The 14,014-nt window shown below is 38.1% G+C and overlaps 1 protein-coding gene across 3 annotated transcripts in view; it reads left to right on the top strand.

The window, feature by feature from the left end:
• Window positions 1-14,014, top strand: part of LOC117411681 (dedicator of cytokinesis protein 8) — a 59,989-nt gene that overhangs the window by 29,042 nt on the left and 16,933 nt on the right. For all 3 annotated transcript variants that reach the window (XM_034019350.3, XM_034923994.2, XM_034924006.2), the window contains 18 exons: window positions 1,396-1,545; window positions 2,432-2,512; window positions 3,285-3,444; window positions 4,100-4,233; window positions 4,988-5,081; window positions 5,223-5,385; window positions 8,195-8,312; window positions 8,602-8,672; window positions 9,291-9,435; window positions 9,761-9,862; window positions 10,354-10,449; window positions 10,840-11,074; window positions 11,504-11,668; window positions 12,160-12,335; window positions 12,587-12,682; window positions 12,964-13,059; window positions 13,167-13,316; window positions 13,615-13,728. In XM_034019350.3, coding sequence (XP_033875241.3) covers window positions 1,396-1,545; window positions 2,432-2,512; window positions 3,285-3,444; window positions 4,100-4,233; window positions 4,988-5,081; window positions 5,223-5,385; window positions 8,195-8,312; window positions 8,602-8,672; window positions 9,291-9,435; window positions 9,761-9,862; window positions 10,354-10,449; window positions 10,840-11,074; window positions 11,504-11,668; window positions 12,160-12,335; window positions 12,587-12,682; window positions 12,964-13,059; window positions 13,167-13,316; window positions 13,615-13,728 — 2,346 coding nt within the window. The remainder of the gene's footprint in view (window positions 1-1,395; window positions 1,546-2,431; window positions 2,513-3,284; window positions 3,445-4,099; window positions 4,234-4,987; window positions 5,082-5,222; window positions 5,386-8,194; window positions 8,313-8,601; window positions 8,673-9,290; window positions 9,436-9,760; window positions 9,863-10,353; window positions 10,450-10,839; window positions 11,075-11,503; window positions 11,669-12,159; window positions 12,336-12,586; window positions 12,683-12,963; window positions 13,060-13,166; window positions 13,317-13,614; window positions 13,729-14,014) is intronic.

The raw sequence follows: 14,014 nt of genomic DNA, 5'->3' as shown, positions 1-14,014 counted from the left end.
CTCACCTACAGCATACCGCCACCTCACCTACAGCGTGCTGCCTCACCTACAGCATACCACCACCTCACCTACAGCGTGCCGCCTCACCTACAGCATGCCACCACCTCACCTACAGCGTGCCTCCTCACCTACAGCGTGCCACCACCTCACCTACAGCGTGCCACCTCACCTACAGCATGTCACCACCTCACCTACAGCATACCACCACCTCACCTACAGCATGCCACCACCTCACCTACAGCGTGCCTCCTCACCTACAGCGTGCCACCACCTCACCTACAGCGTGCCGCCTCACCTACAGCATGCCACCACCTCACCTACAGCATGCCACCACCTCACTTACAGCATGCCACCACCTCACCTACAGCGTGCCACCACCTCACTTACAGCATACCACCACCTCACCTACAGCATGCCACCACCTCACTTACAGCATGCCACCACCTCACTTACAGCATACCACCACCTCACCTACAGCGTGCCTCCTCACCTACAGCGTGCCACCACCTCGCCTACAGCGTACCGCCTCACCTACAGCATGCCACCACCTCACCTACAGCGTGCTGCCTCACCTACAGCGTGCTGCCTCACCTACAGCATACCACCACCTCACCTACAGCATACCACCACCTCACCTACAGCGTGCTGCCTCACCTACAGTGTGCTGCCTCACCTACAGCATACCACCACCTCACCCCAGTTAGCACTCAGTTACCTAACTGGGGAAGGGCCACACCTGTGATTGCTGGCAGGAACAGATTTAACCCCATCCCTGCCAACCTTCCCACACGCACACACTATTTACATTAAGGGCTTTCACCGTGCCACACAGGGACTACAAATTCAAAGAGAACTCATTGTTTGCACTGAATTAGTGGGTTGTTGGTGTTGTTGTTGTTGTTGTTGTTGTTCAGCCCATGGCCAAAATGTGCTAAAAATAATTCAATTGTTTAACCAGGAAAAAGCCCTCGAGACCTAAGTCACATTTGCAAGGGCATCCTAGCTAAGGGAGCACCAACACATTTACAGTCATCATACTGAGTTCATATTGATATTATAATATATGATACTCTTTTTCTCAGGCAAGCCAGCTACATATATGTTCAATATCTTTCTAAAAGGTGTTTAAAAATAAGCAGTGGATGTATGTGTAGTGACAGGTGTGTTCAATGACTGTCATCTGAACTGCCTGAATTATCTGCAAGATACAGAGTTTAGTAGTTCAAATTACATGGCTAGGGATGACTTAAAAAGTAAAACAGTAAGGACTACAATATCAACAGTCTGTGTAACAACTTACTTGTTAATTAGGCTTTAGAGCTTGCTCCTATGCTGCAGAAGCTGCTGTTTATTTTCTTTTATTGAATTAACACAAACAAAATGAATTTGTTCCAGATTTCAGAGAACTTTTACTGTGACCTGAACTCAGATCAGTTCAGAGGGTTCCTTCGATGTCACACGCCCCATATAGCACTGTCCAGCCAGGCAAGATCAGCTGTCTTCTCCATCACTTACCCCTCTCCTGATATCTACCTCGTAATAAAGGTAATTTATTTTTCTTCCATTCCTTTCAAGTAAGGTTTGTGTTGATATACTGCCACCTTGAGTTGTTTTGTAAGTTGCAGAAGTTTCTAAAGGATCTTAAAGTTGTTTTGCAGACTGGCTACGAGTTTCAGTGTGATAATCAGCTGAGACCAATGCGGTTACTATTAGGTAGATGTGGTTTTCAGTAAAGACTGTTTATTAGGTTAATCTCTTAGGTGTTCCCTAGCTGTGTTCAATATTTAATACGTAATGTTTTAATTCTTAGGTTTGCAATGAATGCCAATCCTTGGGAAATTCCTGCGATGACCAGCTCTGGTATATGCTGGTCAGAATTGGTGGTTTATTAGTTTTCATCTGGCCTCGCTGCTTCAAGAGGTTGAGGAGCCAGTAAAGCTGCCCCCCCGCCCCCCCCTCCCCCCGAAAAAAAAAACAAGTCCATTAAAATCCACAGATTCTAAAGTCAACTATTTCTTATCTACAGCTATGGCCAAAGGTTTTGCATCACCTATAATTTTAGGTTTGCGACATAATTAAAAAAAAAACATATATGAACAACTATATGAACATAATTTAGATAGTTTATTTAACATCATGTAATCAAAAAACTACAAAAAGTCTACCAGACGCCATAATAGTATTTTTCAGTTTTTTAAGTATATGGAAAACTACAAAGCGGCATGTAATTCAATATGTTAACATAACGTTATTCAGCAGGTTTCATTTGACTTTAGAAGCAAAATTAGATCATTCTATATAGAGGGTGATGCAAGACTTTTGGCCATAACTGTACATGCCTCGACTAATCAATTTGCTGTAAACCGTTTCTGGAATTCTATAGAAGTGCTGGTTACCCAGTAACCTGTTTGTCATTGACGTTTTGTTTTAGATTGAGAAGGTCCTTCAGCAGGGTGAGATCAGTGAATGTGCAGAGCCGTACATGATGATGAAAGACAGTGATAATGCAAAGGTAAAAACAAGGAATAAACTGAATACAATATGCCATTTAATTCTATTGGTATGTGATGTGCAGGATTGAACTATGATGACACGTTAGGACAGCTCACTTATCCTGGTTACACTATCATCATTGATTAGTGTTGGGGTCATCTTAAGACCTCACACATAGTCATGTTGGACGTATCAAAGTGAGAGCTTGTTATTTAGATTTATTACAATTTCATAATCAATACCTCCATTCATTCATGTCTTCTCCTTAGTCATTTTGAAAGGAACATCCTCTCCCTGGTGTTTAGGAAGAACACCACACATTCCTGTTAAATTCACACAGCTCATATTAGTCAAACACCTAAGCTGTGCTTCTCTTCATTATCTGTGTTATAACTGTGAATACGATTATGTAAATTTAACTATATAAACACAAGACCATAATAACTTTGGGCTTTTCTGTGTAGTTCATGTTCATGACTTGTGCATGTAAACACCACCATTAACAAAAAAATAAAAACTAACAAGTACATTCCATATTTGAAAACTGCAGGTTTGAACACAACAAGACCCCAGACTTGAAGAAAATGAAAATAAAAAAAACAAACAGTGAAAAATGTCACAGTTTACTAAAGTAATCAACATCCAGAAGAGATCAATAAAACATTACTGTAAATGTCCTGTGTAACTTACTGTACTGTTTAACCAGATAATTAGTTTGATATACCTGCCATCCATTATACTCTGTTGGCAGTGGCAATTAAATACAATTCACCAAATGTTGTCATTTTCAGAACAAAGACAAACTTGAAAAGTTAAGAGCTCAAGCTGAATCGTTCTGCCAGAGACTTGGGAAATACAGGATGCCATTTGCCTGGGCCACTGTTAACATAATGAATGTGATCAGCACAGCTACCCTTGACAGAGACATTGTCGAATCAGACAGCACCAATGGTAAGATTGTCACCTTATGCAGGAGTAAAACCTGACCAGTTGGTAAGCAAGTTTTAGCTGATCACTTAGTTGAAACTGCTGAATTTTCACTGGTATTGTATTGGCAATAAGAAATGTGTATGGTTCCTCACACTCCTGCAGTAAAGGGAGTCCCGTGTGGAAGTGCAGGGTGAGTCAGCTTGCTGTTTTGAATCCTTGTCATGCTTATTAGCTGATCTTGCCCAGGGAACCCACAGGTAGCGCTACATTGGCCATGGCAAGTCTCCTGCTGGTCAGGTGCCGGTCCTACAGTTTATTTTTGGCAATTTGTCTTTAATTTGAATTTCAGGTTCTATAATACTGACACACTGGCCACTGTAACTGGAGAGCTCCAGCTGTGAAGCCTGGATTCAGGACACATTTTTGAATTCCATGAATGAAATAAAGAGCTTGGATGGTTGACAACATTAAGACTTGCTTGAGTAAATGTAAATCTAGTGTTGCAATAGAACTGGTTAGCCCTAAGAGACATATTTCATATCTTCGACCTTCTATTATCATAGTCAAGTTTTCTTGGCACCGTCCCTGAGTCATATTCTGGCTCCAGCCTTCCCTCTGAAATATTTAAATAAGCAGTTGGACTAGACATGCACATGATTCATATGTACTTTTCTAGGTAAAGCTGCTGGAGATAGAAGGACTCTTGGACCAAGCAGAAGGAATTCAGAAAAGTTCAACTCTCTAGAAGACCAGTATAACTTGTCAGGCTTCAAACCTGCAACTATTACCATAAGCACTTTCTGTAAACAGGTACAACATTTTTTATACATGTTGTTTTTTTTTTGTTTTTTTTTAATCAGGCTGGTTTGTCATGAATAACCTGGAAAATCTGCAGTACTTAAATGTATTTAATCAAGTACTGTCGCTATGACACTTTCATGTGTCAAAAACATCTGAGATACAGACAGGTTTTAAGAAACCTCATGGGCAAAATGTTCCATTAACCTAATACGAGTGCCATAATACAGCCATAAAAATATACTTTTTGGATGATAAAGACCCAACACTTTGATCCTTCAAGTGCAAGGGCAAAGGCGTTGTTTTAAAGAATACAAAGAAAAAACCAATAAGACCAAATTTAGCAAGAAACTATTTAATTGTCCATAAAGACATACTGTGTGTGTTTTGTATAATACTTTATTGTTGTTTCTGCTTCTGTCATTATTTGCCATGCTTACTATTGCAGCAAAAATTGCTTCTCAAAAGACGCCTCAAGGCTGGAGTGAGGAAGTGCGGTGGGAAAGATTATTAAAGCTGCACTGTACAGTGAAGCTCAGAGAGAAGCATTTTGTTTTGATGCCTGTGCAACGTCCCCACCTCCCTCATGTTTGAACTTGATGAAACATGGCATAGACTTGCATTTTACAAAAAGTTATTCCCCTGTATAGGTGTAAATATTTTGGACACAATATTGTTAAAATGAAGTGTATACGTTTAAAGTTCAGTGTGCCTATACAGTATATTGGCAAGTTAACAAAAACATTTTCTGTTGTGTCATTTACAGGAGGGAGACAGGCTAAGTGATGAAGATTTATTTAAGTATTTAGCTGACCTTAAAAGAACTTCAACATTGCAGAGAAGAATTAAACCAATAACAGGTAAGTGGGCTAACAAGCACATGCTTGCATATGACAATATGATACAATACTGTAGGCCAAACTCAAATGATCTTTCCAAGCAGGCATACAGGTAAAGAAATAATGTCCCAAACATCTAATTAACCTTTATACGTGCTTCAGGTACTATCAAGCTGGATATCATACCAGCCCCAGACACTGTACATGGTTGTCTCACCTCTGACCTGATACCAGTGAGGCCAGTAACTGAGAAGAATGTCCGGCCAGTCCGTGAAGTTCTAGAGTTCCCATCACAAGAGGTTTATGTTCCACACACCATATACAGGTAGGAGATTAGTATTTAGCCTTCCTGTTATCTTTCATCTAATATATTGAAAAAGAACCTTGTAAAAAGTTTAATGGGAAGCCACATTATCTTGCTGCTTTCGTCAAGCTTAGTGCTTTCATCGTGCTTGGTGCTTTCATCGAATCTGGTGCTTTCATTGTGTTTGGTGCTTTCATCGATTTCCTCAAGCTTGGATCTTTCATTGATATCCCTAATCTTGGTGGATTCGTGGAGTTTGCTGGATTCGTGGAGTTTGGTGGACTCATCAAGTTTGGCTTCTTCTAGTTTGTATCTTTTCCCATTTGTGCACCCTTTCCACTCTCCTTTTATCTTGCCATTTTCCATACTCTCTTATCCCCCCTGAATCCAGAACAACATACACATTTCACTGTTTGTTTTTTTATTTTCATTTTCTTCAAGGCTGGGGTCTTCTTGTGTTCAAACCTGCAGTTTTCAAATATGGAATGTACTTGTTAGTTTTTATTTTTTTGTTAATGGTGGTGTTTACATGCACAAGTCATGACAGTTTTCCTCACAACCTGTTTGCTGTACTTTTCAGGAAATGCGTTGCCATGCAGTTCTGATTTTGGAAAAAGAATCGTCTGTACCAATGCAGATTACTCAATTCATAGTCATTTAGGGGAGGGGATATTTAAATGCCCGTGTCTGCTTACTAAGTAGGACAAGAACGACTCTGAATATCGTGAGGAGAGCTTCATGCATTGCCATGAGTATTTATATTTGTGTGTGTGTGTTTGTGGAACATATAAAAGTTACATTTCATTAATACTAGAACCACCTTTTACAATACATGTTTTTGTACAAGATAGGAAAGATTTCATCTTGAAGCTAGCCACAGCGCTTCCGCAGAAACATTTTGATCAGAAAACTGCAAAGCTGCAGGCTGCAGCAGCTTAACCTGGATTCTGTGCTGCGAGTGACACACACGCAAGAGAAATCATGTTACTTTCGTTTTAGATTAAAAACTACTTTTGTTTTTACAGTTTTGTATGTGCATGTACCGATTTACACCATAGTTTTTCATTTTTTGAAGTAGTGCTTTATATGTGGCAAGTTAGAAAATAAACCCTTTTATGTTTAATTGTTCATTTAAATACGGGGTTTCGGCTGTGCAGATGGTTGATATGTGCTTGAATAAAACTTTTGAGTTCTATCCAATAGTTTGCTTTCATTTTAATATTGATGAGGTTTAAAATATACCGTGATAATGACTGCCGTCGGTGGTCTCAGTGTTGAAGTAGTCCATAAATATACAGTGTGCGTGTGTGTGTGTGTGTGTGTGTGTGTGTGTGTGTGTGTATTGGGGGGTGTCTATGTTTTGTATGGCCTTTCTGATGGAGATTACGTGATATTAAGTCAGAGATTACGTGATATTAAATCTCGTGACCCACAAGCACGTTTCCTGCTCTGGTTTACATGGATTTTTACAGTTATTTTTATCGTGAGAAAGCGATTGACCCTGCCCTTAAAGTCATGCTGCCAAAAGGACTTCCTTTTGCTGTTTCACGATGTATTTGCATGACAATGTCACACAGTCATGACTGTAGAGTCAATTTTTAAGTGTATGTAAACCAAGCCGATGTCTCTGTTTTTTAAAAAAGTATTTTGTTTTACTAAACTTTAGCATTTATTTCAAGTACAGCTCTTTCTTTGTGTGTTTACTTACTGAATGTAGTTTTCTTCAAGTGTGTTGTTTTCATTTCATTAATTTAATTTGCTGTTTACTTAAAATTGTCTGTTTCCTTTTAAGTTTGGTGCGTTCTTCAGATCTGGTGCATTTCTCAGATTTGTTGTTTCCATTAATATCCAGAAAAAAACATGTAGTTCAGTTTACATAATATTTTATTGACCTGTGTTCACTGCTAACAAAGCTGTAAATGGTTTTAGAATGTTCTACTTGGTTTCACTGTAGTCTCTTTATGACATCAGCAGCTTTGTGATGTATCAAACTGCATCAGTGGGTCTGATTATAATGCATCCTGACATCACATGGTGACAGTAATATATGTTTATCTGGTGACTAGGTTACTCTTTATTTGCAAATAATAGAACTACCCACTTATACCCGGACCCCACCCACCCCCCACATACACATTTGTGTTTTAGTTTTCTAACTGTGGTAATCCATGTTATTTGTTTAATTGTTTTAGGATAGGCAAGTAAGGGAAAAAGTCACTAGTCACTACTGCTACTCTATCCATTGTTGAGGATATGGACTTAAGGCCAGCAGATTAATGCAGAGATTTACACTACTTCTTAAACTACTATCTACTGTCTATAAAGTCATTCTGGTTGTGACATTTGTCATAGCTTTTACAGCCTTGTGCAGTAAACAACCTGGTTAAGATATATAGTTAAGTGCAAAGGTTATATAAATCACACAGTAGTAGTTGTATTCTTTTAAAATATGCCAGTTCACTGGGTTCATAATCAATTAACTGGTATTTCTTATTTCCCACAGTTGTTGAACCTTGTGAAATTTTACACAGCACAGCTAAAACATGATTTATTTAGAAGAAATATACAAATACTGGGACCTGTAATTTAGCCAAGACCAAAAACAAGTTATTTTAAGAGTAATTCACAATGACTCGCCTCTGAGCTTCTGGTTAAAACAGCCAACAAGCTTGAGGCCTTTTATTAAGAACTGTCTTCCAGGAACATAAAAATAAGAAGCAGATCAATTGACATTTTAATCTCATCATGGGATTGAGGTTTGAGAGAGCCTTTGTTCTGCAAACCAGCAACATACTGAATATCTATTTTCTTTTTATTTATTTTTTTTAAGAAATCTACTATATGTCTACCCACAAAGGCTAAGTTTTGCTAATCGTCTGGCTTCAGCAAGGAACATCACCATCAAAATCCAGCTTATGTCTGGAGAGGATGCAAGCCACGCAATGCCGGTAAATAACACAGTAAAAAAACTGCCTAGTGTACAGATTACATCTAAAGGGTCTATTGAAAACATTCATAATATGATCATGTCAATGACAAAACCCACATCAAGTCTATTGCCATTAATATCCAAGATATGAATTCATTCTTCCAAGTCTGTGAATTCAAAACAGGCATGACTTCTGAGGATTTCCTGCAGTAAAATGTTTCTCTTTGACTTTTTTTTCTATTATAAATACTTAGTCTACACGGGTATCAATTGCTGTATTTTTTTTTTTTTTTTTTTTATCACTTTAGGTTATTTTCGGGAAATCCAGTGGTCCAGAGTTTGTACATGAAGTATATACTACCATTACTTATCACAACAAGTAGGTATTCCAGAGCACATATCTTTAATAACTGCATATAGAAACCCACTATATGGAATAGTTTAGAATTCAGTAACTTCACATAAAGACTAGAATTACTAATTGAATAGTTTTAGTATCTCATAGGGAAAAATAAACAAACATGGAATTAGATAAGCATATTATATTAGCTTACTGGTTAACTGTCCTATACTACTAGAGCTGTCTGCACTTTTTTAAGGTGAGTTATCTTTCCTAGACATGAATATAGGCCTATTTCATCTTGGCAATTTAAGTGTTTTAAAATTACCTACGCTAACAACTATTACTGAAAGCTCATTTGCATTTAGCATTGACTGCACGAGCGGTTTTATTTTTATTTGAAGATAACAGTAATATATATATATATATAATATACCTATATCTATATATATATCTCTATATATATATATATCTTTATCTATATCTATATCTATATCTATATATATCTTTATCTATATCTATATCTATATATATATATATATATATATATATATATGCGAATACTTTGGGGCTGACCTTCATATTGCAGTTGGTTTAATGTGTAATAAGGCAAAGGGTTGTGGAAGCAGACATTTTCAGTGTATTTTTCTTCTGTAGGTCTCCAGATTTTTATGAAGAAGTGAAAATTAAACTCCCCGCCAAACTCACAGAGAAACATCACCTTCTCTTCACCTTCTATCACATCAGCTGCCAGCCGAAACAGAACCAGACAGCCAGTGTGGAAACCCTCATTGGATACTCAGTAAGTTGCACTGAAGATTGTGTGTGTTGTCTTATACTGTAGCTGTCAGTAGGACATTTTGAGTTGAACAAACTGTATGTTATGAAGGGAACATGGTGTTTAATGCTGCCTATTTTTAATAATATTGGGTGAAATATTTAAATAGCATTGCATTGACCATTTGAACACTTTACGGTTCTCTCTTGTGTGTGCGTGTGTGTGTGAATACAAATAAACCAGTTTGTCTCCTTGACCAAAGATGAGACATTTGGCATTCATGTGATTTATTCATAAAATGTTAATCAATGTATCCATAGATTTTAATATGTATGTTCTTGGTTTTCAGTGGTTTCCAATTCTAGTCAATGAGCGGTTGCAGACTGGACAACATTGTCTTCCTGTAGCTTTGGACAGACTGCCCAACAATTACTCATTACATTCTCCAGAGGTATGTTCAAGCATCAGATGCATGCATTCATTCATGTGCAGGTAATTGGTAGTCTTAGGTGAGGAGAAACCTCAAAAACTGAAGCTTATTAGGTATAGACAGCACAAAAGTAGAGGATTTTGATACAGCTGGTTGTTTGGTGACAGCAGTAGAAGGGGTTGAAGAATGTATTTCTGCCCCTTAGTGGATGTAAGAAATACATCAATAAGACATACTTTACAACCACTAGGGGCAGAGTGTTGCAGGGGGGCAGGTCAGTGGTTTTACACTGGTGTATCAGAGGTTAGACATCATTCTATAGGTGAGCTTTAAACGTCTTAAAAAGTCCCCAATATGTAATAAATGAAACAAGAAAATGATAATGTAACTCTAAACAAGAAACTAATATATTAGTTAGGCTTTTAAGGTGATTTGCCTATAGTATAATTACCTACTTAAATAAAACCTTCATTCATTAAACTCTTTGACATCCACACTTCTGTGTACCTTAGAAATTCCCTGCCCAGACACCTCCAATAAAATGGGTAGAAGGTCATAAGGGAGTCTTCAATCTCGAAGTGCAAGCTGTCTCTTCTGTGCACACACAGGTAAGCTCCATCTCAAATACCCACAATCTATGCCTGAATACTGTTTTCCTTTTCCCCCTTTTTTTCTTCCTATTTATTACAGATACGTGGCAAGAGTTCCGGATTAAGATGAATTGTTGCCCTTTTGATTTTCATACATTCATTCACTAAATAAATCAGAACAAAGTGTTTGAATGATAGAAAGCACTCTTTTCCACTGTGGGCAAATTGCCCTTGTCATACATTTACTACAGAGTAAGCAATTTAAAAAAACAGTAATTACCTAACTACACCCAGTAAACCTTGAGTGTCTTGGGAATATCTTTTTACAGCAGGCCTAATTTGACAAAGATTTCTGTAGTTATTTTAAGATATATTCAATTCCAACCAAGCTCTCCCGCTTCTGTGCAGGATAACCACTTGGAGCGGTTCTTCACTCTGTGCCATGCTCTTGAGGGCCGGGTAACATTCCCTATCCGCGTTCTAGATGACAAGATCCTAGAGAGCAAACTGGAGCACGAGCTTAAAATGAGCATCATCTCTCTGTCCTCGTCTCGTCTGGAGCCGCTGGTCCTCTTCTTGTACCAAGTGCTGGATAAACTGTTTCACCTCATTGTGCAGCCCATGGTCATTGCAGGACAGGCAGGTATGAATCAGTGTATGGGCATGACATCCATGAAAATGAACCCCAGGTTCCCACTCAGCCCTTATAATAGTTAAATGCGGTGTACCATGTCTAGGTCATCTTACCTCATCAGTCGTCGAGGTCCAAGCATATCACTGGCTGAAAAGCATGTCAATCATAAAGTTGGAAAAGTAATTGCCTAGGAAAAGGAAAAGCTATCCAATGAGGACATAAGTAAGATATACATGTGATGGACAAACTAGTCCTTAGTAATTGACTGTGGTTTACATCCCATCTGCACAGCAGGTAAGATTTAGGGATTTCATTAGCTATATATTTTAATACCATATCACTTTTAGGCAGTCTCTTAAACGTTTGTTAAATATAGGTTTGACAGTACTTTTTTAAAGTTGCAAATAAACAATCAATAATGTGGTTTCTATTCTACAGCCAATTTTGCCCAGATTGCTTTTGAGTCTGTGGTATCAGTTGTGAACAGTCTCCACAACAGTCAAGAACTTGCAAAGGACCAACATGGAAGAAACTGCTTGCTGGCATCATATGTCTACTTTGTGTTCCGACTGCCAGACACACACAGAGAGCTCTTGAATACAGGTAAATTACTGAGCAAATGAAAAATAAATAAATAAATGAGTACCCAGTTAATAAATAATATGTATCCTTAACAACTCCACTCATTAGAATACAGAAGTTCTCTTCCTAAAACTTAACACTTGAATTTGTGTATTATTTTCTGATCCATGTTTTCTGAGATGTAGCTCTAAATATCCACACTTCATTGCCCTCTGTGTCGAGTGCTGCATTACTACTGGTCTTAGACGGTAGATGTCAACATCTGCGACTGTAATTAAGAGTTCAGCTTTCATATTCAAGATATTCTAAACACCCATCAGCTTCGGATAAAATTATCTGCTAAATGACTGATTGATAAACTTACAGCACATATAGACAGGTAGGATTCTTTATGATAGAATATGGAATGGAATTTCAGTGACAGTAGATGCATCCTAGTCTGTCCAAGGTCACCACTTCTTTAGGGTTCTACAGTGCCTGCTTTATCATTAAGGCCTGGTTTCTTCCTGCAGGCTCAGCGATGTCTTCGGTTGTCCCCGAGGCTCGCTATTACACAATGGGGCGTGCCAGTGCTTCCACTGTTGGTTCTAAGCTCCTTCAGTCACGGGTTCTAAGCAGCAGCAACCCTGACATCCCTGCCCCCCAGGCTGCAGCTGACCAGGAGGTCCAAAACATCATGACACCCAAGGTGGCGCAGTTTTATTGCTGTATTTAATAACAAAACTACTCAGAAAATTGTTTGATTATCCAAAGAGATGGGGATGTAGTGTAGTCACTTAAAGTTCTGTTGATATGTATGTCACACACATGTTATATATTTATAGAACATATCATCTCATGGTAATGATGAAACTACTGGGACATTCATTAGCACACATTCTTGATACAAAATCAAAATGCATATTGTAATGTATTTATATATATTTTGTTCTTCTTCAGGGTATGAATATCCCTGGAAATCGAATGTCTTCCTATGTAGAAGTTTCTAACTACTTCCAGAATACTGCTGGTAGTTCAAGAGCTACACACAAAAAGGTAAACAAGGTGGTGTTATCAAACTGTTATTCATGCATGAAGTAAAAAGATACAATAATTGTATTTGTCTGTTTGTAGTTGGTCCAGTTTCGGTTTTACACTTGTTTGGTCCATTTTGGTTTACAGTTTTGCTGATTTTGGTGCTATTCATCAACAAGATTTATGTTTGTTATATTTTAATATATTGAAAGGATATGTCATGCCATTACATCATAATGCCGGTTGTTTATGTGTGTTTATTCCTCTTGAACATTGCTTTCTGATGTTTTGATTCCTGATAGCAATTCCACGAGGAGCTGGCTCTTCAGATGGTGGTCAGTACTGGTGTATGTAGAGAAAATGCCTACAAATACGCCTGGTTCTTTTTTGAGCTTCTGGTAAGGTCCTCTGTTTTTAAGTCATACTGTACATTTAATGATAACTTTGGTTAATTGTGTTTTATGTTTGCATTGATCTAGTGATCATTGACCTGTTAATGTTGCAGGTTAAAAGCATGGCCCAGTATGTTTGCCAAATGGAGAAGCAGGGCACCCCTCGCAGAAGTCGTTTTTCAGATCGATTTAAGGATGACATCGCCACTATTGTGAATGTAGTGACTGCCGAGATTGGAACAATTTTAGTAAAGCAGCAAAAGGTAAACTGAAGAATATAGAAGATATACTGTGATACATCATAATCCTTGTTTCTTTTCAAGATAAATAGGGCACTGCTTTGTAAAAACTAAAATAAGTGTAAAATATCCTATTAAGCATTACCCATATTATTTAGTGCATCGTATAGCGTGAACTTTAGCGACTTTACCTTAGTATTGATTGGTTAAGTTTAGCAGAATACTGTATCTATGCTAATTTGGATTTTAATCTCATCAGTGCTCACAAATGATTAATTATCAGACTTGTATTAACACCTTTGCATTCTGTTGTTTCTTAAAGGAAATTGAACAAGCAGAAAAGATCAACATTAGCCTGGCGTTTTTCTTGTATGATCTCCTGTCTCTCATGGACCGTGGCTTTGTCTTTCAACTTGTACGGAACTACTGCAATCAGGTAACTACAGGGTCTAGGAATACTTAGGCATTTGGCTGGATAGTGCATTAATGTTTTAAAATGCTTATTGATAGCTTAAATAAAATAAAATCTAGACTTTATTGTAACAAATCTTCTTTTATACATTCCACCAAATATGTCTTAGTTCAAATGTCTTTACTCCATTGTGGCAGAGCAGGGCTCTGCCCTTGGAAATATTGGCAGGGATGGGGTTTAATTATCCTCCCTGCCCAGGTTTATTGTGTCAGGTGGGACTAATTACCAATCAATTAGCACCTCTGTTTGG

The sequence above is a fragment of the Acipenser ruthenus genome, chromosome 1 (assembly GCF_902713425.1).
Source record: "Acipenser ruthenus chromosome 1, fAciRut3.2 maternal haplotype, whole genome shotgun sequence".
Taxonomy (NCBI): domain Eukaryota; kingdom Metazoa; phylum Chordata; class Actinopteri; order Acipenseriformes; family Acipenseridae; genus Acipenser; species Acipenser ruthenus.
This window is presented reverse-complemented; position numbering and strand designations above follow the sequence as displayed.